General features: G+C 45.7%; 1 protein-coding gene across 2 annotated transcripts in view; it reads right to left on the bottom strand.

Annotated features, from left to right (window-relative positions):
* NEMP1 (nuclear envelope integral membrane protein 1) overlaps positions 1-24,087 on the bottom strand; it is a 139,814-nt gene that overhangs the window by 89,409 nt on the left and 26,318 nt on the right. For both annotated transcript variants that reach the window (XM_033938017.1, XM_033938018.1), the window contains exon 3: positions 18,816-19,035. In XM_033938017.1, coding sequence (XP_033793908.1) covers positions 18,816-19,035 — 220 coding nt within the window. The remainder of the gene's footprint in view (positions 1-18,815; positions 19,036-24,087) is intronic.

The following is a 24,087-nucleotide window of genomic DNA, read 5'->3' as shown; positions in this document are numbered from 1 at the left end:
TGTCTGAACATTTCCTTCCTCAGTCTCTCCAATTTTCTTTCTATTTTTTTTTTCCTTCTTCAGTCTCAGCCCTTCTTTGTCTGAACATTTCCTTCCTCAGTCTCTCCAATTTTCTTTCTATTTTTTTTTCCTTCTTCAGTCTCAGCCCTTCTTTGTCTGAACATTTCCTTCCTCAGTCTCTCCAATTTTCTTTCTATTTTTTTTTCCTTCTTCAGTCTCAGCCCTTCTTTGTCTGAACATTTCCTTCCTCAGTCTCTCCAATTTTCTTTCTATTTTTTTTTCCTTCTTCAGTCTCAGCCCTTCTTTGTCTGAACATTTCCTTCCTCAGTCTCTCCAATTTTCTTTCTATTTTTTTTTTCCTTCTTCAGTCTCAGCCCTTCTTTGTCTGAACATTTCCTTCCTCAGTCTCTCCAATTTTCTTTCTATTTTTTTTCCTTCTTCAGTCTCAGCCCTTCTTTATCTGAACATTTCCTTCCTCAGTCTCTCCAATTTTCTTTCTATTTTTTTTCCTTCTTCAGTCTCAGCCCTTCTTTGTCTGAACATTTCCTTCCTCAGTCTCTCCAATTTTCTTTCTATTTTTTTTTCTTCTTCAGTCTCAGCCCTTCTTTGTCTGAACATTTCCTTCCTCAGTCTCTCCAATTTTCTTTCTATTTTTTTTTCCTTCTTCAGTCTCAGCCCTTCTTTGTCTGAACATTTCCTTCCTCAGTCTCTCCAATTTTCTTTCTATTTTTTTTTCCTTCTTCAGTCTCAGCCCTTCTTTGTCTGAACATTTCCTTCCTCAGTCTCTCCAATTTTCTTTCTATTTTTTTTTTCCTTCTTCAGTCTCAGCCCTTCTTTGTCTGAACATTTCCTTCCTCAGTCTCTCCAATTTTCTTTCTATTTTTTTTTCCTTCTTCAGTCTCAGCCCTTCTTTGTCTGAACATTTCCTTCCTCAGTCTCTCCAATTTTCTTTCTATTTTTTTTTCCTTCTTCAGTCTCAGCCCTTCTTTGTCTGAACATTTCCTTCCTCAGTCTCTCCAATTTTCTTTCTATTTTTTTTTCCTTCTTCAGTCTCAGCCCTTCTTTCTCTGAACATTTCCTTACTCAGTCTCTTCAATTTTCTTTCTATTTTTTTCCTTCTTCAGTCTCAGCCCTTCTTTCTCTGAACATTTCCTTACTCAGTCTCTTCAATTGCAGTTCTCTTGCCCTCTAATACCCTGCTGCAAGTGGCTGTGCATGTCTTCTCTCCTGCTCCCCTTTCACTGACCCTTGCCTAGAGGGTCTTGGTCTCCCCTCCACTTTCTCTGTAGGCTGCAGACTCTCACAACAAAAGCTAAACTGTAAATCTGGGGATAATTTCAGAAATGGGCCATGTAAACTTCACAGCTGGGTTTCCATGGCAACCCTGATTGCTAATGTCCCGAACTCGAGCTTAGTTTTTTCTTAGTTATCGTGGTCTCCTTGCTCCGCCTTTTCGTTGTCAACCGGGAGCCTGGACTCTGAGGTGAGAAGCAAGAGGAATCGTCGAATCTGCCATGTTTTGACGACGATGCTGATGCTGCTGTGTGCGAGTATAGGGAGGTGCTGGGAAGTGCTTAAGTAAGGGTGACAGGCCCGAGCTCCGGCGCTGCCTGCAGAAGCTGCAAACGCTTCCCCACACACCTCACTTAAAATCAGTGCTGAAACATGAGCGCTTAATCCTGCAATTGGCAAAGCACTGTTGCAGAAGTTGCAGAAGACAGTCATGGGGGCTCGCGCATGCGCACTCCAGCCAGCCACGGACATACGGATCACGGAACACGCAGGTACGAGTGCGAATATGCAAGTCCCCAGGACTGTCTTCTACAACTTCTGCGACAGTGCTGTGGCAATTTCGTCGTTAAGCGCTCACGTTTCAGCACTGATTTGAAGGGAGGTGTGGGGAACCGTTTGCATCTTCTGCAAGCAGCACCAGAGCTCGGGCCTGTCACCCTTACTTAAGCACTTCCCAGCACCTGCCTACACTCACACACAGCAGCAGCAGTGTCATCATCAAAAACATGGCAGATTCAACGATTCCTCTTGCTTCTCACCTCAGAGTCCAGGCTCCCGGTTGACAACGAAAAGGTGGAGCAAGGAAACTACAATCACTGTCCTAATCTAAACTACTGGTAAACATAAAAGCTGAATATCAATAAGAGTTTCAGTTAGAGTCAGACAGCAGAAAAACAGAAGAAATCAGAGTAGGCCCTTTTGCTGGTCCCCTTAATGCTATAAAGGTGGGGGTCTCACACATTCACTTCCAACAGAAGTTATAAAACAGGTCATGAACAAGGCCTTGACAAGGGGCTTATGGTGGCTTCCTTTAGAGTCCAAGTAGCTTTTGTATGTCCTGCTTCTCCAGAATGACACTCCTATTACACTATAAAAATTTGCACTATAAAGAGAGATTACATTCTTACCATCTTTAGGATGGAGACTGTGGAAAGCGCCTGGACCCTATTCAGGGACACCCTGCAGGAAGCACAAAGAAGGTACGTCCCCAGTTTCAGGAAAGGCTGCAAGAACAAGAGGTCAAAGGACCCAGTTTAGATCTCAACAGAAGTAAAGAGGGCAATAAATGACAAAAAAGTATCCTTCCGGAGATGGAAAAAGGACCCAACGGAGGAAAATCACCAGGTGCACAGGAATTGCCAAAAGGAATGCCACCGAGAGGTTAGAAAAGCAAAAGGAAAATACGAAGAGGGGCTGGCCAGGGAGGCGAAAAACTTCAAGGCATTCTTCAGTTACGTAAAGGGGAAGCGACCAGCAAGAGATGAGGTGGGGCCGTTGGACGATGGGGATAGGAAGGGAGTGATTAAGGAGGATAAAGAGATAGCTGAGAGGTTGAACACATTCTTCTCGTCGGTTTTCACGAGAGAAGATATATCTAATATACCGGACTCAGAGGAGCTCATGAGTGGGGAACAGGCTGAAAAATTGGAGCACATAGAGGTAAGTAAGGAGGATGTCCTCAAACAGATAGACAGGTTAAAATGCGGCAAATCACCGGGTCCGGACGGGATCCACCCAAGGGTTCTGAAGGAACTAAGACAAGAAATAGCGGGCACAATCCAGCATGTTTGCAACCTATCCTTAAGAACTGGAGAGGTACCAGAGGACTGGAGAGTGGCGAATGTCACACCTATCTTCAAAAAGGGATCGAGGGGTGACCCCGGGAACTACAGGCCGGTGAGCCTGACTTCAATTATAGGGAAGATGGTGGAAGCTATGATCAAGGACAGCATTTGCGAGCACATTGAGAGAAATGGCCTACTGAGAAAAAGCCAGCACGGATTCTGTAAGGGAAGGTCGTGCCTAACGAACCTTCTGTACTTCTTTGAGGGAATAAGCAGTCGGGTGGACAATGGGGAACCCATAGACATCATTTACCTCGATTTCCAAAAGGCTTTCGACAAGGTTCCACATGAAAGGCTGCTTAGGAAGCTGTGGAACCACGGGGTGGGAGGGGATGTGCACAGATGGATCAAGCACTGGTTGTCGGGTAGACTGCAGAGGGTCGGAGTAAAGGGCCAATTTTCTGACTGGCGGGGAGTCACGAGCGGTGTGCCACAGGGATCGGTGCTGGGGCCGTTACTCTTCAACATATTTATCAATGACCTGGAAAAGGAGGCAAAGTGCGAGGTTATAAAATTTGCAGACGATACCAAACTGTGCGGCAGAGTTAGCTCCAGGGAGGAGTGTGAGGACCTGCAAAGGGACCTAGACAAGCTGGAAGACTGGGCAAACAAATGGTAAATGCGCTTTAACGTGAAAAAATGCAAGGTCATGCATATAGGGAAAAAGAACCCGTTGTTCAACTACAAAAGGGGGGGGGGCATTGTTGGGAGAAAGCAGTCTTGAGAGAGACTTGGGTGTGCTGGTGGATGCATCACTGAAGCCATCTGCACAGTGCGCAGCGGCCTCGAAAAAAGCCAACAGGATGCTGGGCATCATAAAGAGGGGCATAACAACCAGGACGCGGGAAGTCATCATGCCATTGTATCGATCGATGGTGCGTCCTCATCTGGAATACTGCGTTCAATATTGGTCGCCGTACCTCAAGAAAGACATGGCGGTACTTGAGAGAGTCCAAAGGAGAGCAACGAAACTGGTAAGAGGGCTGGAACACTGCCCATACGCCGAGAGGTTGGACAGGCTGGGGCTCTTCTCTCTGGAAAAAAGGAGGCTCAGGGGTGATATGATAGAGACCTTCAAGATCATGAGGGGCATAGAGAGGGTGGATAGGGACAGATTCTTCAGGCTGAAGGGGACAACAGGTACGAGGGGGCATTCGGAGAAACTGAAGGGAGATAGGTTCAAAACAAATGCAAGGAAGTTTTTCTTCACCCAAAGGGTCGTGGACACTTGGAATGCGCTACCGGAGGAAGTGATCAGGCAGAGTACGGTACAGGGATTCAAACAGAGACTGGACAAATTCCTGGGGGATAAAGGGATCGTGGGATACTGAGAAAGTATAGAAACCCAACCAGGTCGTGCATGTGCAAGACCGGAGGGCTAGGACTTCGATGGGAAGATAGGACTCATCAGGAAACCAAGGTGGCATGGGGGCCCCTTCTGGTGATTTAGACAGGTCATGACCTGTTTGGGCCGCCGCGGGAGCGGACTGCTGGGCGTGATGGACCTATGGTCTGACCCGGCGGAGGCACTGCTTATGTTCTTATGTTCTTACCTTGCTAATAATCTTTTCTAATAGGTATGTCATTCTGGACAAGCAGTTAATTTCCCTGTAGCTGCGAGCCCTGCATAAGGAATCCACTCAGATTTTTTCTGAATCCTTCCTACTTCACAGAGGGCTCTGCTGTCCTCTACAATTAGTTCCCTAGCAGGCAAGCGCCCTTTCGTAAAACATATGTGAAGTAGGGATATGGAGAAGCCTCCCCAACTAACAAGTCTGTTTACAAAACATATGACCATCAACAATCAAAACAGAGAAACAAACATGCCAACAGAAGCATTAATGGAGCGCAATCAGTACCTCAAAGTACACCAGTAATACGACTACTCTTCATGCCCCTAACATCTGATTGGCATCCAAATTACAGGCTTGAAGAACATTCTGAATGAGACAGTAGGCAGGCACAGGAAATAAATGACACACCTATCAACTAGAAAAGATATTAGCAAGGTAAGAACCTAATCTCTTTTTTTAGTGCAATAGGTACGTCATTCTGATCAAACGGGACTTTCAAAAGCATTCCCAGAAATCTAGGGCTACACTCATGTTACTCTTCTCCTTAAATCACTTCACTGGCTCCCTTTCTGCCTTCGCATACAGTTCAAACTCCTATTACTAACCTACAAGTGTGTTCATTCTGTTGCCCCTCAATATTTCTCCTCTCTTCTCTCTCCTTTTACACCTCCAAGAGAACTCCATTCACTGCCAATTCAAGACTGATCCTTTCATCTAGCTATCCCATATGCATGGAATAAACTACCCGAGTTCATCCACCTCACCCTTCTCTTGTTTAAAAGCAGACTGAAAATCCACCTTTTTGCTATAGTCATCAATCCATAACCCTACTCCCCACCACCATAACCAGCAGATTAACGATTTCCCCTAACTGTATCCATGGTATCCAGTTTGTCTGTTTAGATTGTAAGCTCCTTCGAGCAGAGACTGTCTTCTTCGTGACTCTGTACAGTAGCACTATAGAAATAATTAATAGTAATAGTAGCAGTAGATGACTGCACCAGCTCTTAACACTGAGGACCCAAAGGCAGAGTCCTCCCTTGCCATCACATCCACTCTGTAAAACTTGCAAATGGACCAAGTCACCACCCTATAAATCTTCTTTGGGGAGACTGTCCTAACTTCGGCACACAACAAAGCCACACTTCTAGTCAAATGTGCCTTTACCAAAACAGGAGACTGTTTCCCACGCACAATGTATGCCAACGAGATTGCCCTGCAGATCCACTTGGAAATCGTGGCTAGCCGAATAGCTCAGAATTCCAGCCTGTTGATCGACCACTTACTCTGGGTGGGTGACCATTGTCCCTGAATCATCCAACAACTGCAGTGATCTCCCCAGCCAAAGAGAGTGGCATCTGTCATTACAACTACCTAGGAAGCTATGCAGAGAACCATGCCCTTGGTGAGAGACTAAGGATAGAGCCACCAGTCCATGCTGGCCTGGACCTCCGGCGTCCAAGGGAATTCTACAGAGTTAATCTAGGGCAATGGTCTCAAACTCAAACCCTTTTCAGGGCCACATTTTGGATTTGTAGGTACTTGGAGGGCCTCAGAAAAAAATAGTTAATGTCTTATTAAAGAAATGACAATTTTGCATGAGGTAAAAACTCTTATAGTTTATAAATCTTTCCTTTTGGCTAAGTCTTAATAATAATGTAATTTATAGCTAAAGAGACATATGATCAAGAAACTTTTTATTTTATTTTTGTGATTATGATAAACATATTGAGGGCCTTAAAATAGTATTGGGCGGGCCACATGTGGCCCCCGGGCCGCGAGTTTGAGACCACTGATCTAGGGAGACCAATGGGCTAGCAGCACATGTTGGAGAGGACACATGTGGACTTTTGCCTAGGGGACTACATCTATTGTAGCCGCCATGGACCCTAGCACTTGGAGATAATGCCACGCTGATCGAGACAAGCTGGCTAGCATACTCGTTATTTGAGAGCACAGCTTCTGTCTGCATGCCTCTGGAAGATCACATCATGTTGAACAAGACACCCAGGTATTCCAGGGACTGTCGGCGATAAATGGCTCTTTCAGTAAAACACAATCCAACCCAGGCCCTCCAGGACTCGGTGCACCAGAGCTTCTATGTGCTGCCCCTTGGTTAACGAGAGAGTCTTTATCAGCCAGTCATTCGGGTAGGGATCACTTGCAAACCCATCTTTCATAAGTGGGCCACCACCACCATTATCACGTTGCGAGGAATAATCTCCAGGCCCAAGAGAAGGGCCGAGAACTGGTAATAGTTTTCCAGAACATGAAACCTCAGGAATGAAGCTTCTGTGGTCCGGGAAAATGGGAATAGCCTAGTAGACATTGGTCAGATCTAGAGAGGCTAGGAACGCTCTTGGAGCTACCACTGCTAGACAGTTTGTTTTGTTATAGTGGCCATTCTATCTCCATGCGGAAACGCAGAACCCTGAGCGCTGCACTGACATCGTAAGGTCTATAATGGATCTCCAATAGTCTGAGCCTTTTTTTGGTACGATGAAGTATATGGAGTATCTGCCTGAGCCCGATTCTTTGGGTGCTATGGGCTCTATGGCCTGAATGTCCAGCAACCTTCTCACAATGGCCCCCACACTGTTCACTTTGATCGGACGCCCTGCAGGGGAGCACACAAACCAATCCATTAGAGGCTGGGCAAATTCTTGTTTGCAACTGCTCTGGATGATTTCTAGAACCCAGCAGTCTGAAGAAGTCTGAGCCCAGGTCTGCAGTGAGTCTGAGAGCCGACCCTTATCTTAAGAGGGCCAGCTCCAGACCTGGCATCATTGTAACACTGGAAGGATCTCTGGGATGCAACTCCTGAATACTGCCAAGACTGCCTAGAGCTACAAAAATTAAGAGCACTCTGAGCCTCTAGAGCAGGGGTGTCAAAGTCCCTCCTCGAAGGCCACAAACCAATTGGGTTTTCAGGATTTCCCCAATGAATATGCATGAGATCTATTTGTATGCACTGCTTTCATTGTATGCTACTAGATCTCATGCATATTCATTGAGAAAATCCTGAAAACCTGACTGGATTGCGGCCCTCGAGCAGGGACTTTGACACCCCTCCTCTAGAGGTTCTGGGTCTGCTATCGGGCAAAGATTTCAGATGACTATCTACCTAAGGACCTTACCGGGTGGACTTCTAAGGTTTGTGGCCCAGACAAAACAAATAAAAAAAAAAAAAAAAAGACAATTCAATCATGAAATTGTAACACATGTCATAGGGGAAACACCCTCCAGGGATTCAAGACAAAGTTAGGCAAGTTCATAATGAACAAGGAGGTACACTGGTAGGACTAGTCTAAGATAGGGTGCTGGTCTTTGACCAGAGGGCCGCCGCGATGGTGGGGATGGTACTGGGGGGAAGGCAAACTAGAAAAGGACTTGGGGATTTTGGTGGATAAAACAATGAAGCCGGCAGCACAATGCACAACGGCCTCAAAGAAGGCGAACAGAATGTTGGGCATTATCAAAAAAGGTATCACTACCAGAACGAAGGAAGTTATCCTGCCACTGTATCGGGCGATGGTGCACCCGCATCTGGAGTACTGCGTTCAATACTGGTCGCCGTACCTTAAGAAGGATATGGCGATACTCGAGAGGGTCCAGAGAAGAGCAACTAGGATGATAAAGGACTTGGAAAACCTTTCATATGCTGAAAGGCTAGAGAGGCTGGGGCTCTTTTCCCTGGAAAAGCAGAGACTTAGAGGGGACATGATAGAAAAACTTACAAGATCATGAAAGGTATAGAGAAGGTAGAGAGGGACAGATTCTTCAGACTAGCGGGGGCAACAAAAAAAAGAGGGCACTCAAAAAAATTGAAAGGAGACAGATTCAGAACAAATGCTAGGAAGTTGTTCTTCACTCAGAGGATGGTAGACACCTGGAATGCGCTTCCAGAGGAGGTGGTAGAGCAGAGTACGATTTTGGGATTCAAAATGGGATTGGACGATTTCCTGAAGAAAAAGGGGATTGAAGGGTATAATTAGAGGGTTACTATACAGGATATTATACAATTAGGGAATAAAATGTTTTAGGTAAAAGATCACTTACAGGTCATGGACCTGGGGGGCCGCCGTGGGAGCGGACTGCTGGGCATGATGGACCCATGGTCTGACTCGGCAGAGGCGATGCTTATGTTCTTATGACTGCTGGGCATGATGGACCACTGGTCTGACCCAGCAGCGGCAATTCTTATGTTCTTATGTAGTTACAGGGCAGACTGGATGGACCAGCCAGGTCTTTATCTGTCATCATTTACTATGTTACCATACTAGTCATAAGTTCATCCATACCTTTCCCAAATAACAATTACCCTTTGAAAGGGAATCTGCTGAGGGTAGCTTTGGATGTGGAATCACCAACCCATTGCCTGATCCACAGCATTCTATGGGCTGAGATTGAATAAGCCGAAGTTTTGCTCATGACCTTAATAATGTCATATAGAGCATCAGCCACATAATCTACTCCTGACAGAAGGAGCTGGGGCACAGAGTCATCAAATTCACGCTTAAGAGTCCGTAACCGGGTCACAAAGGATGCCACAGTGGCAGCTTTGATTCCCAAAGCATTGAAGAGCCTCTTGAGAATCACATCCACTCGGTGATCCTGCATATCCTTTAACGCTACTCCACCCTCGTTTGAAGGGCAGTACATCTAGTAACCTGCACTACCAAGGAATCCACCTTGGACTAAGCAAACATCTGGTTAACACTCCTGTGCCATAGGGTACAGCCGAGCCACAGTCCTTGCCACTTTAAGGTACCCCTCTGGAACATCCCAATGTTTTATGACCAAAACATTAAAATGTCAGGATGCCAGGAAAACGTAGAAGACTGAGTTCTCACTTCACTCATAATAGAGGAAGAAGCAGAAGGGACCTGCTGGGAGATCAAGTTTAACTCCCGAAGCAAATCAGTGATGTTTATGCTTTTGTGGTCCAAGAGAGTCAAGGGTTTAAATAAGGGAAGAACCAATGTATGCCCCCATGGAGGATGCATCCTGAGACAATAATGGTATAGCAAGAGAATTATTATCATCTGAATCTCCCTTCGAAAGGTCTCCAAGACCCTGGTTAGATGCAGTCAGCGAAGTTGATGTACCCTGGGAACCTCTGCTCCCTCATGCGGTGTCTACAGTGCTGCCAGACTTCTCCTTGGAAGGACAGCTCTCCTGAATAGTTTTCCACATCAAATTTATAAATTCTGGGGAAAAGCGTTGAGTCTCGAGTGGATGACTCCAACTTGTGTCTCTTGGGCTCTGCCCCTCTGCGCAGAATGACTGCTGTTCTGGTGACCAGAAATAAAAATGGCCCAAACCAATGGGCTTCCCACCTGTTCTTCAGCCCTAGAGTGCAAAGGGAAGGCAAAGCCGGATACTCAAGTTCCCCCCCCCTTTACGTGCTGTGTGGCACGTGGTGCAAGGATGCTGCTCTATGGGTGCACAACTTGCATAATCCTGCATGAATTAGGAGCTGAGGACTCCATCCCTTCCAGTTTTGAGGCAAAACAAGGTATTTTGAAGCTTCTGGAGAACTTTAGAAAAAAAATTGGGAAAAATTCAAGATGGCCGCCAGCAGCATTTTGGTGCCAAACACCAAACCCAAAACAAAAAAACAGCAATTTTAGGATTTTAGGAATAGGGGAACACATGGGGACATGTAGAAATTTTGAAAATTCACATTTACAGACACCCCCCCTCCCAGCCTATTCTCATAGACTGCAAGTCTTGCTCACTGTGACCTTTAAGGCAATGCGCTGCAACGACCTGTGCTGGAATGTACTGCAGCCTGCCTCGGCTCCAAAAATAGTTGAACCAGGGAAAAGAAATCACCGCCTCAAAAGAGAACGTCTTTCCAGCACTGACTCTTCGGGCTGCGAGTCTGATCAGCATCTGACTGAGCTTCCACCCTCACTGATGCACAAAAACCAAAGGTGAAGGCAAAAAGCAACCAGCACCCTGCGGGACACTGCTGAGCCTCCTACGAAAGCCTAACAACCTTCGCTCGGACCCCTGAAAGCAGTAGATTATCAAGCTACAAAGCAACAACCCTGAGCTTCAAAAATGCTTCTGCAAGCTGCTAACAGGTACCACAAGGGAATGGCTTGTCAACTGCAGACTGCTTCTTCTCCATGCGGGCAGAGCTGAACCTTCAAACAGGGGAGCTTCTAGTACTAAAAACTGAGGAAAACAACCAAATCCCCCCCCAAAACTAAAATAAATAAATAAGCAGAGTATAATAATAATAATTTTATTTTATATACCACCAAAGCCAAAGTAGTTTGAGGTGGTTTACAATAAGATGAGCTGGACAGTCAGCAAAAAAAAAAATAACAATGAAGTCTTAGAATACATGAATATTTGTGGGGAGGAACAGACACAGAGTAAGAGTCGCATGTAAGTACAATACAGCACAGTTACTTACCGTAACAGGTGTTATCCAGGGACAGCAGGCAGATATTCTTAACGTATGGGTGACGTCACCGACGGAGCCCCGGTACGGACCTTTTTAACTAGAAAGTTCTAGTTGGCCGCACCGCGCATGCGCGGGTGCCTTCCCGCCCGACGGAGGAGTGCGTGGTCTCCAGTTAAGATAAGCCAGCTAAGAAGCCAACCCGGGGAGGTGGGTGGGTCGTAAGAATATCTGCCTGCTGTCCCTGGATAACACCTGTTACGGTAAGTAACTGTGCTTTATCCCAGGACAAGCAGGCAGCATATTCTTAACGTATGGGTGACCTCCAAGCTAACAGAGAGGGAGGGGGGATGGTTGGCCATTAGGAAAATAAATTTTGTAACACAGATTGGCCGAAGTGTCCATCCCGTCTGGAGAAGGTATCCAGACAGTAGTGAGTAGTGAACGTGTGAACTGAAGACCAAGTGGCCGCCTTGCAGATTTCCTCAATAGGCGTGGAACGGAGGAAAGCCACAGAAGCAGCCATAGCTCTGACCCTGTGGGCCGTGACAGCTCCTTCCAGTGACAGGCCGGCCCGAGCATAACAGAACGCAATACAGGCAGCAAGCCAGTTGGAAAGCGTTCGTTTAGAGACAGGACGACCCAGACGGTTGGGATCGAAGGTCAGAAAAAGTTGAGGAGAGGATCGGTGAGCCCTGGTACGGTCAAGGTAGTATGCAAGGGCACGTTTACAATCCAGTGTGTGTAACGCCTGTTCCCCAGGATGAGAATGGGGTTTCGGGAAGAAGACAGGCAATACAATAGATTGGTTGAGGTGAAAAGCCGAAACCACCTTGGGAAGGAATTTAGGATGGGTACGCAGAACCACCTTGTCATGGTGAAAAACAGTGAACGGTGGATCGGCGACCAGTGCATGCAGCTCACTGACCCTCCTGGCAGAGGTGATGGCAATGAGGAAAAGCACCTTCCATGTGAGAAGTTTGAGCGAAGTAGTAGCAAGAGGCTCAAAAGGAGGTTTCATGAGGGCTGACAAAACCACATTTAGGTCCCAGACGACAGGAGGAGGCTGTAGAGGTGGTTTGATGTTGAAGAGGCCTCTCATGAAGCGGGAAACCAGAGGGTGAGCCGTGAGAGGTTTTCCGAGGATAGGCTCATGAAACGCAGTGATGGCACTGAGGTGGACTCTGATTGAGGTAGACTTGAGACCAGCCTCGGATAGAGAGAGCAGATAGTCCAGAATGGTCTCTACCGCCAATGAGGTGGGATTGTGATGATGCAGGAGGCACCAAGAGGAAAACCGGGTCCACTTCTGATGGTAACATTGGAGCGTGGAGGGTTTCCTGGAGGCATCCAGAATGCGACGGACAGGCTGAGACAGGGTATCTGGAGAGGTCAGCCCGAGAGAAACCAAGCAGTCAGGTGGAGGGAAGACAGATTGGGGTGCAGTAGAGACTGATGCTGCTGTGTAAGCAGAGTAGGAAACACAGGAAGAGGAATGGGCTCCCTGGAGCTGAGCTGGAGCAGGAGGGAGAACCAGTGCTGTCGGGGCCACCGGGGGGCGATGAGAATCATGGTGGCCCTGTCCTTGCGGAGCTTGAACAAGGTCCGCGACATCAGAGGGAGTGGAGGAAAGGCATAGAGGAACCGATCCGTCCAGTCGAGTAGGAATGCATCTGGGGTCAGACGATGCGGAGAGAAGAGTCTGGAACAGAACTGGGGCAGCTGATGGTTGTGAGGAGCTGCAAATAGGTCCACTTGCGGGGTGCCCCAGCGAGCAAAAATGGAGTGGAGAGTAGGAGGGTCCAGGGTCCACTCGTGAGGTTGCAGGATGCGGCTGAGCTGGTCGGCCAGGGAGTTCTGTTCGCCCTGGATATAGACAGCCCTGAGGGACAGATTGTGGGCTATGGCCCAGGTCCAGATTCGGAGGGCCTCCTGACAAAGGGGGCGAGATCCGGTGCCGCCTTGCTTGTTGATGTAGTACATGGCGACTTGGTTGTCCGTGCACAGGAGAAGAACCTGAGGGTAGAGGAGATGCTGGAAAGCCTTGAGAGCATAAAACATGGCTCTGAGCTCCAGGAAGTTGATGTGATGTTGACGCTCCTGAGGGGTCCAAAGTCCCTGGGTGCGGAGATCGCCCAAGTGGGCCCCCCATGCATAGGGGGAAGCATCCGTGGTTATGACCATGGAATGAGGAGGCGGATGGAAGAGAAGTCCCCTGGAGAGATTTGAGGAGTTCAACCACCATTGAAGAGATTGCTGAAGAGACGATGTCACAGAGATGGGATGAGAAAGAAGATTCGTGGTCTGTGACCATTGGTTGGCAAGGGTCCATTGAGGTATCCTGAGGTGGAGTCGTGCCAGAGGAGTCACATGGACTGTTGAGGCCATGTGGCCTAGAAGGACCATCATCTGGCGAGCAGGGATGGATGGATGAAGGAGCACCTGCCGGCAAAGGTGAAGTAGCGTCCGGTGCCGGTCGGCAGGAAGGAACGCCCTCATCTGATTGGTATCGAGAACTGCTCCGATGAACTGCAGGCGCTGCGTAGGAAGCAGATGTGACTTGGGATAATTGATCTCGAACCCCAAGAGATGGAGGAAAGAGATGGTTTGATGAGTGGCTTGCAGCACAAGCGGAGATGTAGGTGCTTTCACCAACCAATCGTCCAAGTATGGGAACACTTGTAGGTTGTGGGACCTGAGAAAAGCCGCTACCACAATCAGGCACTTGGTGAACACCCTGGGTGATGATGCGAGACCAAAGGGCAGCACCTTGTACTGATAGTGGTGATTTTGTATCTGGAATCGGAGGTAGCGACGCGAAGCCTGATGGATTGGGATGTGAGTGTAGGCTTCCTTGAGGTCCAGGGAACATAGCCAGTCGTGTTGAGATAGAAGAGGATAAAGCGTGGCCAGGGAGAGCATTCTGAACTTTTCTTTGACCAAGCACTTGTTGAGGTTCCTGAGGTCTAAGATGGGACGAAGATCTCCCGTTTTCTTGGGAACCAGGAAGTAGCGGGAGTAAAATCCCTGACCCCTTTGGTCTGGAGGAACTTCTTCGATGGCATTGAGGAGGAGGAGGGATTGGACCTCCCTGAGGAGGAGAGGAGTTTGGGAGGAGTGAGAAGCAGACTCTACGGGAGGATGATCTATGGGAAGAGTCTGGAACCTTAGTGAGTATCCGTGGCGGATGATGTTGAGAACCCACAGGTCTGATGTGATGGCCTCCCAGCGTTGGAGAAAGATGGTGAGGCGGCCTCCGATAGGTTGAGGAAGAGGCATCGAAGGGTGGAGACTGGCTATGCCCTGGAGAAAGGAGTCAAAAGGGCTGAGGAGGTTTAGTCTGAGGGAGAGGCTTGGTCGCCTGGTGAGACTGAGAGCGAGCCTGAGTGTGCTGTTGTTGGCGAGGACGGCGAGATTGCTGCTGAGGAGGATTCAGCGGCCTGGCAGAGAATCGACGTTGATAAGAGGACTGAGGCCTGTATGGTCGTGCCGGTGGAGTTTTCTTTTTGGGTTTAATGAGGGTGTCCCATCTGGTCTCATGAGCCGAAAGTTTTTGGGTTGTGGTATCAAGAGACTCCCCAAACAGTTCGTCACCAAGACAGGGCGCGTTGGCGAGACGGTCCTGGTGGTTTACATCAAGGTCAGACACCCTCAGCCAGGCTAAGCGTCGCATGGCCACAGCCAGTGCGGAGGCTCGTGAAGTAAGCTCGAAGGAGTCGTAAATCGAGCGCACCATAAACTTTCTGAGCTGAAGGAGGTTGGAAATCTGCTGTTGGAAGAGTGGGACCTTACGCTCAGGTATATATTTTTCTAGAGCAGAAAGTTGTTGGACCAGGTGTTTCATATAAAATGAAAAATGAAAGGTGTAATTGTTGGCTCTGTTAGCCAGCATGGCATTCTGGTACAGGCGCTTTCCAAATTTGTCCATTGTCTTTCCCTCTCTGCCAGGAGGGGTGGATGCATAAACGCTGGAGCCTTGAGATTTTTTGAGAGTGGACTCTACAAGGAGGCTCTCATGGGGCAATTGGGGTTTGTCAAATCCCGGAATAGGGATGACCCGGTATAAGCTGTCCAGTTTTTTAGGGGCACCTGGAACAGTCAATGGAGTCTCCAAATTTTTATAAAATGTTTCCCGGAGGATATCATGTACAGGAAGTTTAAGAAACTCCTTGGGAGGTTGGTCGAAGTCCAAAGCTTCTAAAAAGGCCTGGGACTTCTTAGAGTCGGACTCAAGGGGGATGGAGAGAGCCGCTGACATCTCCCGAAGGAACTTCGTGAAGGAGGATTGCTCAGGCTTAGAAGTGGTTTCAGCCATGGAGGGTTCCTCATCTGTAGAAGAGGCATCCTCCTCGGTACCGAGTGGGGATTGTTCCCATAGGTCTGGGTCCCTGATAGCCGGTTCAGTATGGCGGGTTTTAGAAAGGGACTTGCCAGATCGCATGGATACGGTGCCGGGGGATGAAGATCGGCGTCGATCTCTGTCCCTGGAGGAATGGTGCCGATCCCGATCCCGAGACGACCGGCGTCGATCTGGGGCCTGGGAAGGGTCCTCTGCCGAGCAAGTCTGAAGTGCAGGCTGAGCAGATAAGACCGGCATGGATGTGTTCAACGGTACCGAGGGGGTGGATACCGGTGGAGCGGTGCGAAGCTCGGGTTGGACCGGTACCGGAAGGAGCGGTGCCAGTAAGGTTGGAAGGAGCTGTTGGAGTTGCTTCTGTAGCTGCTCCTGAAGCTTGTCCTGGAGGATGGCCGAGATTCGGTCCTCCAATGGGGGCACCGGTACCGCTTTAGATTTCTTCGGTACCATAGGTGCTGCTCGACGCTCCGGCGATGAGGAGGCCGATGACGAGGCACTCACCGTGATCGGAGCGGAGCGTTTACGGGAGCGGCAGGACGTCGGAATAACCGGGGTCACCGCTGTAGCTGGAGGTCGCTCAAGGGAAGTGGAAGGCTTCTTAGCCGGCTTACCTGGCGCTATCGACCCCGAAGGAGGATCAGGCGGTGTCGATGTGGTCGGTGCCGATTTAGGCGGTGCCGTCGACGTCGGGGCCTGATCCATGGTAGAACCGGTACCGAAAAGAATATTTTGCTGTATTTGCCGGTTCTTAAGAGTGCGTTTCTTGAGAGTAGCACAGCGGGTGCAGGTGTCAGCCCGATGCTCTGGACCCAAACACTGAAGGCACCAGTTGTGTGGGTCAGTTAAAGAGATCGGGCGTGCACACCGCTGGCACTTCTTGAAGCCCGGTTGAGGGGGCATGAAAGGAAACACGGCCTCCGCGAAATCAAACCCGGAGGCTTGGATGATTACAACAGGCCCCGCCGGGGCCGGCTGCAAAAATAAGGAAAAAGACACGAAAAGAAAATTTTTTTTTTTTTTTTTTTTGAAGAATGAAGTCGAAAGACAAAAATAGAACCAAAATTGGATCAAAAATCGCGAGCGGGAAGGCAAATTGAGAGTTTTCAACGGCCGTTGAAAAGCACATGCGTCTTCTTCGCTCCGCGGAAACGAAGAAACTGGAGACCACGCACTCCTCCGTCGGGCGGGAAGGCACCCGCGCATGCGCGGTGCGGCCAACTAGAACTTTCTAGTTAAAAAGGTCCGTACCGGGGCTCCGTCGGTGACGTCACCCATACGTTAAGAATATGCTGCCTGCTTGTCCTGGGATAATGTGGGATATGCAAGTAGAATACCGGGGTAAAGCTTTAAGAGTTCTTGGTTACAAATCGGTTAAACAGGTTGGTTTTGACTAGTTTTCTGAAGTTAAGGTAGGATGAGAAGTGCTTGATGATGTTACCTAGCCAGCCGTTCCTGCAAGATCTGTCCTCATCTGCACAAGCCTCAAACACTTTAAAATCATAAGTGTTTGAGGCTTGTGCAGTTAAGGCAGAGCTTACAGGAAAGGGGCAGGGACAGACACAGCAACAAAACCCATGGGGATGGGACCGGGAAATTGAGTTTCTGCGGGGATGGAAAAAAAATTTGTCCCCATATAATTATCTACATGTGAAGAAGGAAAAAACTGTAGGGGACAGCAAAGCCCTCTATGAAGTAGGAGGGATTCAGAAAAAAATCCAGAGTGGCTTCCTTCTGCAGGGCTCGCAGCTACAGGGGAATTTCCCCCTTGTCCAGAATGACATACCTATTGCACAAGAAATTTGATTACAGCATATGTTTTTCAGCAGCCGCATTACAAAAGTTGTGTAAGCTTTGAGAGTGAAATTATTACTGAGGGGTAAGAGATCTTGTTAGCAAGGCAGGAGTCTAGGATTAGGTGATGAAAGCAGAAGATTATCTGATGAAAAAAAACTAATATGTAGCATTCTCCCCAGAAATGCTAAACATACGAGGTCCTTTGTAGTCTGGCAGAATCATATTATATAAATCAAAGCATAACTCTATCTGAAAAAGCACTCAAAACCATGCCAGAACACGACCTAACAAATCTAGATGTCTTCTTAACCATGCATACACTGCTGACACAATATTTTTCACACTGTACTACCATTTTAACCATAATCTAGTAGCAGAAAGATACCATATGCAGTTCATTTTTTAAAAAATATTTAAAAATAGAGGCATAATGCCCACTGTGGTTCAAGAAGCATCAGAATTTAATATACAAAATCCAGACTTAATCTTTCATAAGCATTAGCTGTGCTTGCAAAAGATAGGGGCTAAAGCTAGCTCAGCTCAGTGTACTACATATTTGGTCAGCCCGTGGAATAGAATAAATTTTGAGACCCTCTTTTTTTTTTACCACCTACCCGCTGACTTCAAAGGCAAGGTGTGGGAGCTATTAATTATCTGACATGGAGACACAAAAACTTCTACCAACTCCTTTTAATGGGGAATGACATCAATGGAGAAGGAACGTTTAAGAATGTGCTTTTTTTTTGGGGGGGGGAGGAGGAACAGTTCATATCTGGAAACTCTTTTCCTTTTATTTAACATATTATGTAGCAGCACTCACAATTTTTACATATTAAGCCAAACTATTAAAGATGCTTCAGTTTCTTAAGGGGACCACAGCAGAGCATGAGATGGCATAGCAGATGCTCTCTCTAATGTACACATATTTAATTACAAATTAAAAAACTACTAAAACATTCACAGCTCTATGATGGATTAGCCAATGCTACAAATATTTTATAGAGCGAAGCTGCTTACCTGTAACTGATGTTTGTGTACAGCAGACAAACTTTCAAATCTAGGCTTTTTTAGCCATTGCTAGGATGTCATACGATATTGCCTATAATTGTTTTCCATAAGCATGCAGTAGGCAGCCCTCAGTGAGGCCATCTCAGATTTTTAATTTGTGCATCAATCTACAGCTGTCTACTCCTGCTTCAATCTCAGTGCTCTCTCCATTACAGAAGCCTTCTTCACTTCCTATGACTATATAAGAAATTCTGAGCTGTTCCCTTATCCAGTTGCAAGAAGCACGTATCATACAGGCTACCTTACATCACAACTTACAATCCAATGCAAAAAAATACACTTCTCTTTCCAGATTCCATCCCCCAAGCAAGGTATTTTTGTTTAGATATTTGACCCCCCCCCCCTCTCTCTAGCTCACCCACTCCTATTATCAGGAATCAGAGGCTGCAGAGCCATCTTTCACAAGAAATACACTCAAGCATTCAGGCTAATAATCTCTCTGCAGGCTCAGCCAGAAGAGAACATACCTCGAAAGCAGGTGACATTGTATGTTGTATTGTGCTCCATTATATCAACCTTCAGGCAGGTTTCTTTGCTGTATAAGTCCACATTGATATACGTGTCATTCAGCTTCTCCTTAAGAAATGAGGATAAGATGCCCCAGATGGTGATCTGCTTCAGCTCTTCAAGCTTCTCCTCACTATCAACATGAGTTACCCGGATCATCTTATTACTAGTCACTTGGATCTGTAATGTAAGCCCAAAAGGGAAGAGATTTAATTGTACCAATAAAAGTGTAGCTACAATTGTATATGATGCATCATTGTTTGTACTGTGCACTCTTGGGGTGCTCTGGCATTGTCTTTGTTGTTGTTTGCATCAATAAAAATTGTTTGAACTTAAAAATAGTTTTGTCTCCCTTCCCACCTCACTCTCTTCCTCTCCCTATCCCTATCATCCACTCCTCCACTTGTAGGTGCAGCATCTGTTCCACCCTTCCCACCCTCCTTTCTGGTCTGGGTCATTTTCTCTCCCCCCCCCCAACTTATGGGTCCAGCATCCATCTATCTCCCCTCACTTTTTTGAACCTTCAGGGATGCAATCACTAGGCCTTTTTCTAGGCCTTCCTATAGGAAGGCGAGAATCACCATGATCAATGCTGAGCTCAGGTCTTCACTCCTCCAAGCGTACCAAGTTTGGAAGCACTTACAGGCCTTCGCATATGCTGCTCTAGTCAACTTCTTCCTGCATCTTATAATGGTGGAGACCACTGTATCCAAATAGCCTTTATGCGCTAGTGTCACGTCCTCAAAGCCATGCCAAAAGACCAAAGTTTTCTGGATCCTGCAGGGCAATTGGGCCCTGTGTGAGTAGCCGAAGATGACGAGGAAGTCTGAGACTTTGATCCCTTTGCATACCACAGTTGTCTCAGCCAGTCTGGTGCAACTAGAACAACCTGCCCCTGGTGCACCATGATCCTTCACAGAAGTCAGCCTATCAAAGGCCATGGAGGAAAGGAATAGCACAGTTACTTACCGTAACAGGTGTTATTCAGGGACAGCAGGCAGCCAAGGTATTATTTCCCATGCTCATATTCACATGTAACCACCTTATTAAGGGATCTGAATCAATCAACTGAAAATTAGCTGTACATTTTTTATTTATTTATTTTTCCCTACCGCAGGGGCAAAAAAAAAAAAAAAAACCACTGTTTCACCCAACCCCCTTCTAATTTCTTTGACTCTATAGCAGATGTGTCTCTTGTATATAGTACACATCAGCATTTTGTTATTTCAAAAAGGTAAGCATTTTTTTCCTTTTAATTTGATGGTTAAGACCATTAACATTTAATGAAAAGATTTTAAACTCCATTATAATTTTTATATTCAACATACATGAATCAAATCCAATATTCAACCTTATTTTGATTTTCCTGAAAATATACCATTTTCCCATTGTTTAACTTTTGAACATAAAATTTATCCCTCCTAGCTCTCCCATATCTAACCTTTTCCCCCCCTACCTCCCCAAGTCAATATTAAAAGTGAAAACTTGGAAACAAACATATTAGATCAAGTAATGAAAACCCCCGACAGACTATCATAAAACCACTGCTTTAAATTAAGTCACATAAATTAATCATTGTAATCCATCTAGAAATTAACCCCTTTCAAAAATTACCTAAGGTTTGGCTAATCACTAAATTGTTGTTTTTCCTTAAAAGCCTTATATACTATCAGCATAACATATAACAAATAATGTATATAGGTATATTAAATTATATTTCTTGAACCCCATTCACTTAAGTAACATTTATTTAATCATATTATTCCTCTAAACTTGTACAAATTTATGCAATATTCTCAAAATAAGCTCATATCCTTCACCTTAAATATTGATATTAATTTCATTAATCTTTTTGAGTTCTATCATAAATTTAATTACCCACCCAGTCTTCTATTTATTACATAACATTAAACTATAAGATCTTCTATAATTATAAATATTATAATAAATACTTTCATCATATTAATAATTACTCATAATTAAAATCAAATTTGTACACAATCAATATATCTTGTATTTCAATGAATAAATGTAGATATGAATAAATAAATAAAATATATTATAGATATAAACTTAAATATTAAACTAGTAAATTCCCTAAGGAAAGCATGCATAACTGTAATCAGGATTATTCTTAAATTTATTATACCATAGTAATATTTCAATTTTAAAAACATTAAACACTATCTTTTTAATATTTTCCTTACGAATGTCAATACAATTTTAATGGATCTATTAAAATTATCACTATTTAATTGCCTAAGCAGCAAATTTATATCTACAAACTTATATTATAAATCTAAATGACATCTACATGTTAAACCATTTTAGCTTATAAAACCATACATATAATATGAGCAATACAGAGCAAAATACGTCCTCTTCCTTTCCTACTATTGCATTTTAAAAGTGAAGAATCCTTCTGGTATTGCATCTCCTTAATAAGATGAGAATCTTTGCTTTTCTTAGTAACTCCGAATCCTTTCGTATTGCCCCATTGCTGAACACACAGGTATATACCACTCAAATCTTCCGTGCCAACCGTTGATGTCATTACGGATCCAAATATATGTCCATAGACTGCAGAAATGGAAGCTCACTCTCAGGTGACCAGGGTGAAGTGCTTCATGGCTGGTCTGCTGGTGGCCCCGGGAGCAGCCGAGAACAGACCAGCCCCGAACTGTCTGCCATGGCATCCGTCATGGAGAAATGACCAGAAGCACCGCTGAAAACCGGAACAGTGCAGAGTGACAGACTAACAACAGGGAGGTAGGGTCTCCCTGCATGACAACCATGAACCATGTGGAAGTGTCTCCCCACCCCCCGGCTCTCAGGTGAAAGCCCACTCAATTCAGATGATGAGAAAGCATGGGAAAAAACTGAGCGGGAAAGAACAGTTTAAACCCGCTGCACTTCCAGCTCGAAGAAGGAACACATAACCACAGTATTTCACTCTAATCCTTTCCGTTACCGTTGTCACATTAATAATTGTTTCCATTTTGATTTCTTCAGCTAGCACTTTCCTTTTACTAACTGGATATCCGGCCAATTTCTCATTGCTTTGCCATCCTGATATATCATGTTCTTATATGCAGGTCACACTGACATTTTATGTTGTTACATCAGATAGTTTATATTGCTTTACACTACTAAATCTTACACTGAGACGATTTAGACATATCATTAATAAACAGTGAAAACTGACACTTTTATATAGAAGCCTGTCTTGATTCTTTCTCATCAGAATCGCACTCTGCAGAAGCTGACATTCTACCATTCGAAGTCCCATGTCATGAGCCGTTAAACATTCAAATTTTGTTTAAAAGTAAATTAATAAACCGTTCATTCAAGGCTGACATATCCATGTTGACTTAAAATAATTTTAAGATAACTTTAAGTAAAAGAACAGAAGTAAATAACTCTCTTATCACCATTTTACCAATTAAAATTTATGATTACATTGGTTGCTCAGTTTGTTGTAAAAATTTTTGCAACTTTTCTGGCTCTTGGAAATTTAATGTTCTATTTCCATAGGTAACCTTCATAATTGCCGGATATATTAACCCGTATTTAGCCCCAATGCTTCTCAGTTGTGGTCTCAATTTAAAAAAATCTTTCTTTTGTTGACGGTTGCTCTCGCAAAATCAGGCACTATATGTATGCATGCATCCTGATATTTTAACTTTGTGTTCTCCTTTGCCAGCTGATATATATCCATAACCTTTTTTAAAAAATCAGTGTAACATTGGCCACCCTCCAATCTACAGATACTACAGACGATTTTAGTGACACAGGTTACAGCTCACTAACAGCCAGTCAGCAATTTCATGTTTGAGTTATTTTAGTACCCTGGGATGTATACCATCCAGTCCTGGCAATTTATCACTTTTTAACTTGTTGATTTGGTCTTAGTACATCTTCCAGATTCACCGAGATTTCTTTCAGTTCCTCCGCATCATCACCCTTGAAAACCATTTCCGGTTCAGGTAGATCTCCTAAATCTTCTTCCATAAAAACCGAAGCAAAGAATTCATTCAATCTCTCCGCTATGGACTTAATCTCCCTGAGCGCCCCTTTTGTTCCTTGATCATCCAATGGTCCCACAGATTCCCTCACAGGGAGGTAAGAAATTCCCCCAGCACCACAGACACAATCACTGATCCATTCAGAAACCTGGTATCCTGAGAGCTGTATTCACTGCTTTGCGCTGTATTCACTGCTTTGAGATCTAGAATCAACCTTGTGTCTTCTCAGCCTCTTAGGCACTATGAAATATATTGAGTATCTGTTGGAGCCCAAGTCTTTCTCTGTTACAGGCTCTATGGCTTCCAGATCCAGAAATCTTTGCATGGTTGCTCTGAGTTTTGCCTCTTTTTCCAGCTTCCCCGCCGGGGAGTCTAGAAAAAGGTCCACAAGGGGACAAAAGAACTTGAGCTTGTACCCCTCCCTTATAAAGTCCAGTACCCAGTGATCTGTGGTGATCTCCGCCTACTCTTCTCAATGCATGGAGGCTTGGTTGATGGCCTGGCATCATAACTGCTTCTTTGGAGATTGCGAGCGCATGCCCCCCCCCCAAAAAAAAAAAAAAAAAAAAAAAAAAAACTTTGTTTGGAATTTTGACGTGATCTCTGGCCCAAAGGCCTTTCTGAGAAAGCACAGTTACTTACCGTAACAGGTGTTACCCAGGGACAGCAGGCAGATATTCTTGACTGATGGGTGACGGCACCGACGGAGCCCCGGTACGGACAATTTTAGAGTGATTGCACTCTAAGAACTTAGAAAGTTCTGGTAGGCCGCACCGCGCACGCGCGAGTGCCTTCCCGCCCGACATAGGCGCGCGGTCCCCAGTTATGATAAGCCAGCTAAGAAGCCAACCCGGGGAGGAGGGAGGGACGCAAGAATATCTGCCTGCTGTCCCTGGGTAACACCTGTTACGGTAAGTAACTGTGCTTTATCCCAGGACAAGCAGGCAGCTATTCTTGACTGATGGGTGACCTCCAAGCTAATAAAAGAGGGATGGAGGGAAGGTTGGCCATTAGGAAAACAAATTTTGCAAAACAGATTGGCCGAAGTGTCCATCCCGTCTGGAAAATGTGTCCAGACAATAATGAGATGTAAAAGTATGAACTGAGGACCAAGTGGCAGCTTTGCAGATTTCCTCAATGGGCGTGGATCGGAGGAAAGCTACAGATGCTGCCATAGCTCGGACTTTATGGGCTGTGACAGAACCTT

The sequence above is a fragment of the Geotrypetes seraphini genome, chromosome 3 (genome assembly GCF_902459505.1).
Source record: "Geotrypetes seraphini chromosome 3, aGeoSer1.1, whole genome shotgun sequence".
NCBI lineage: Eukaryota > Metazoa > Chordata > Amphibia > Gymnophiona > Dermophiidae > Geotrypetes > Geotrypetes seraphini.
Note: the sequence above shows the minus strand (reverse complement) of the source record. Positions and strands in the feature narration are given on the sequence as shown.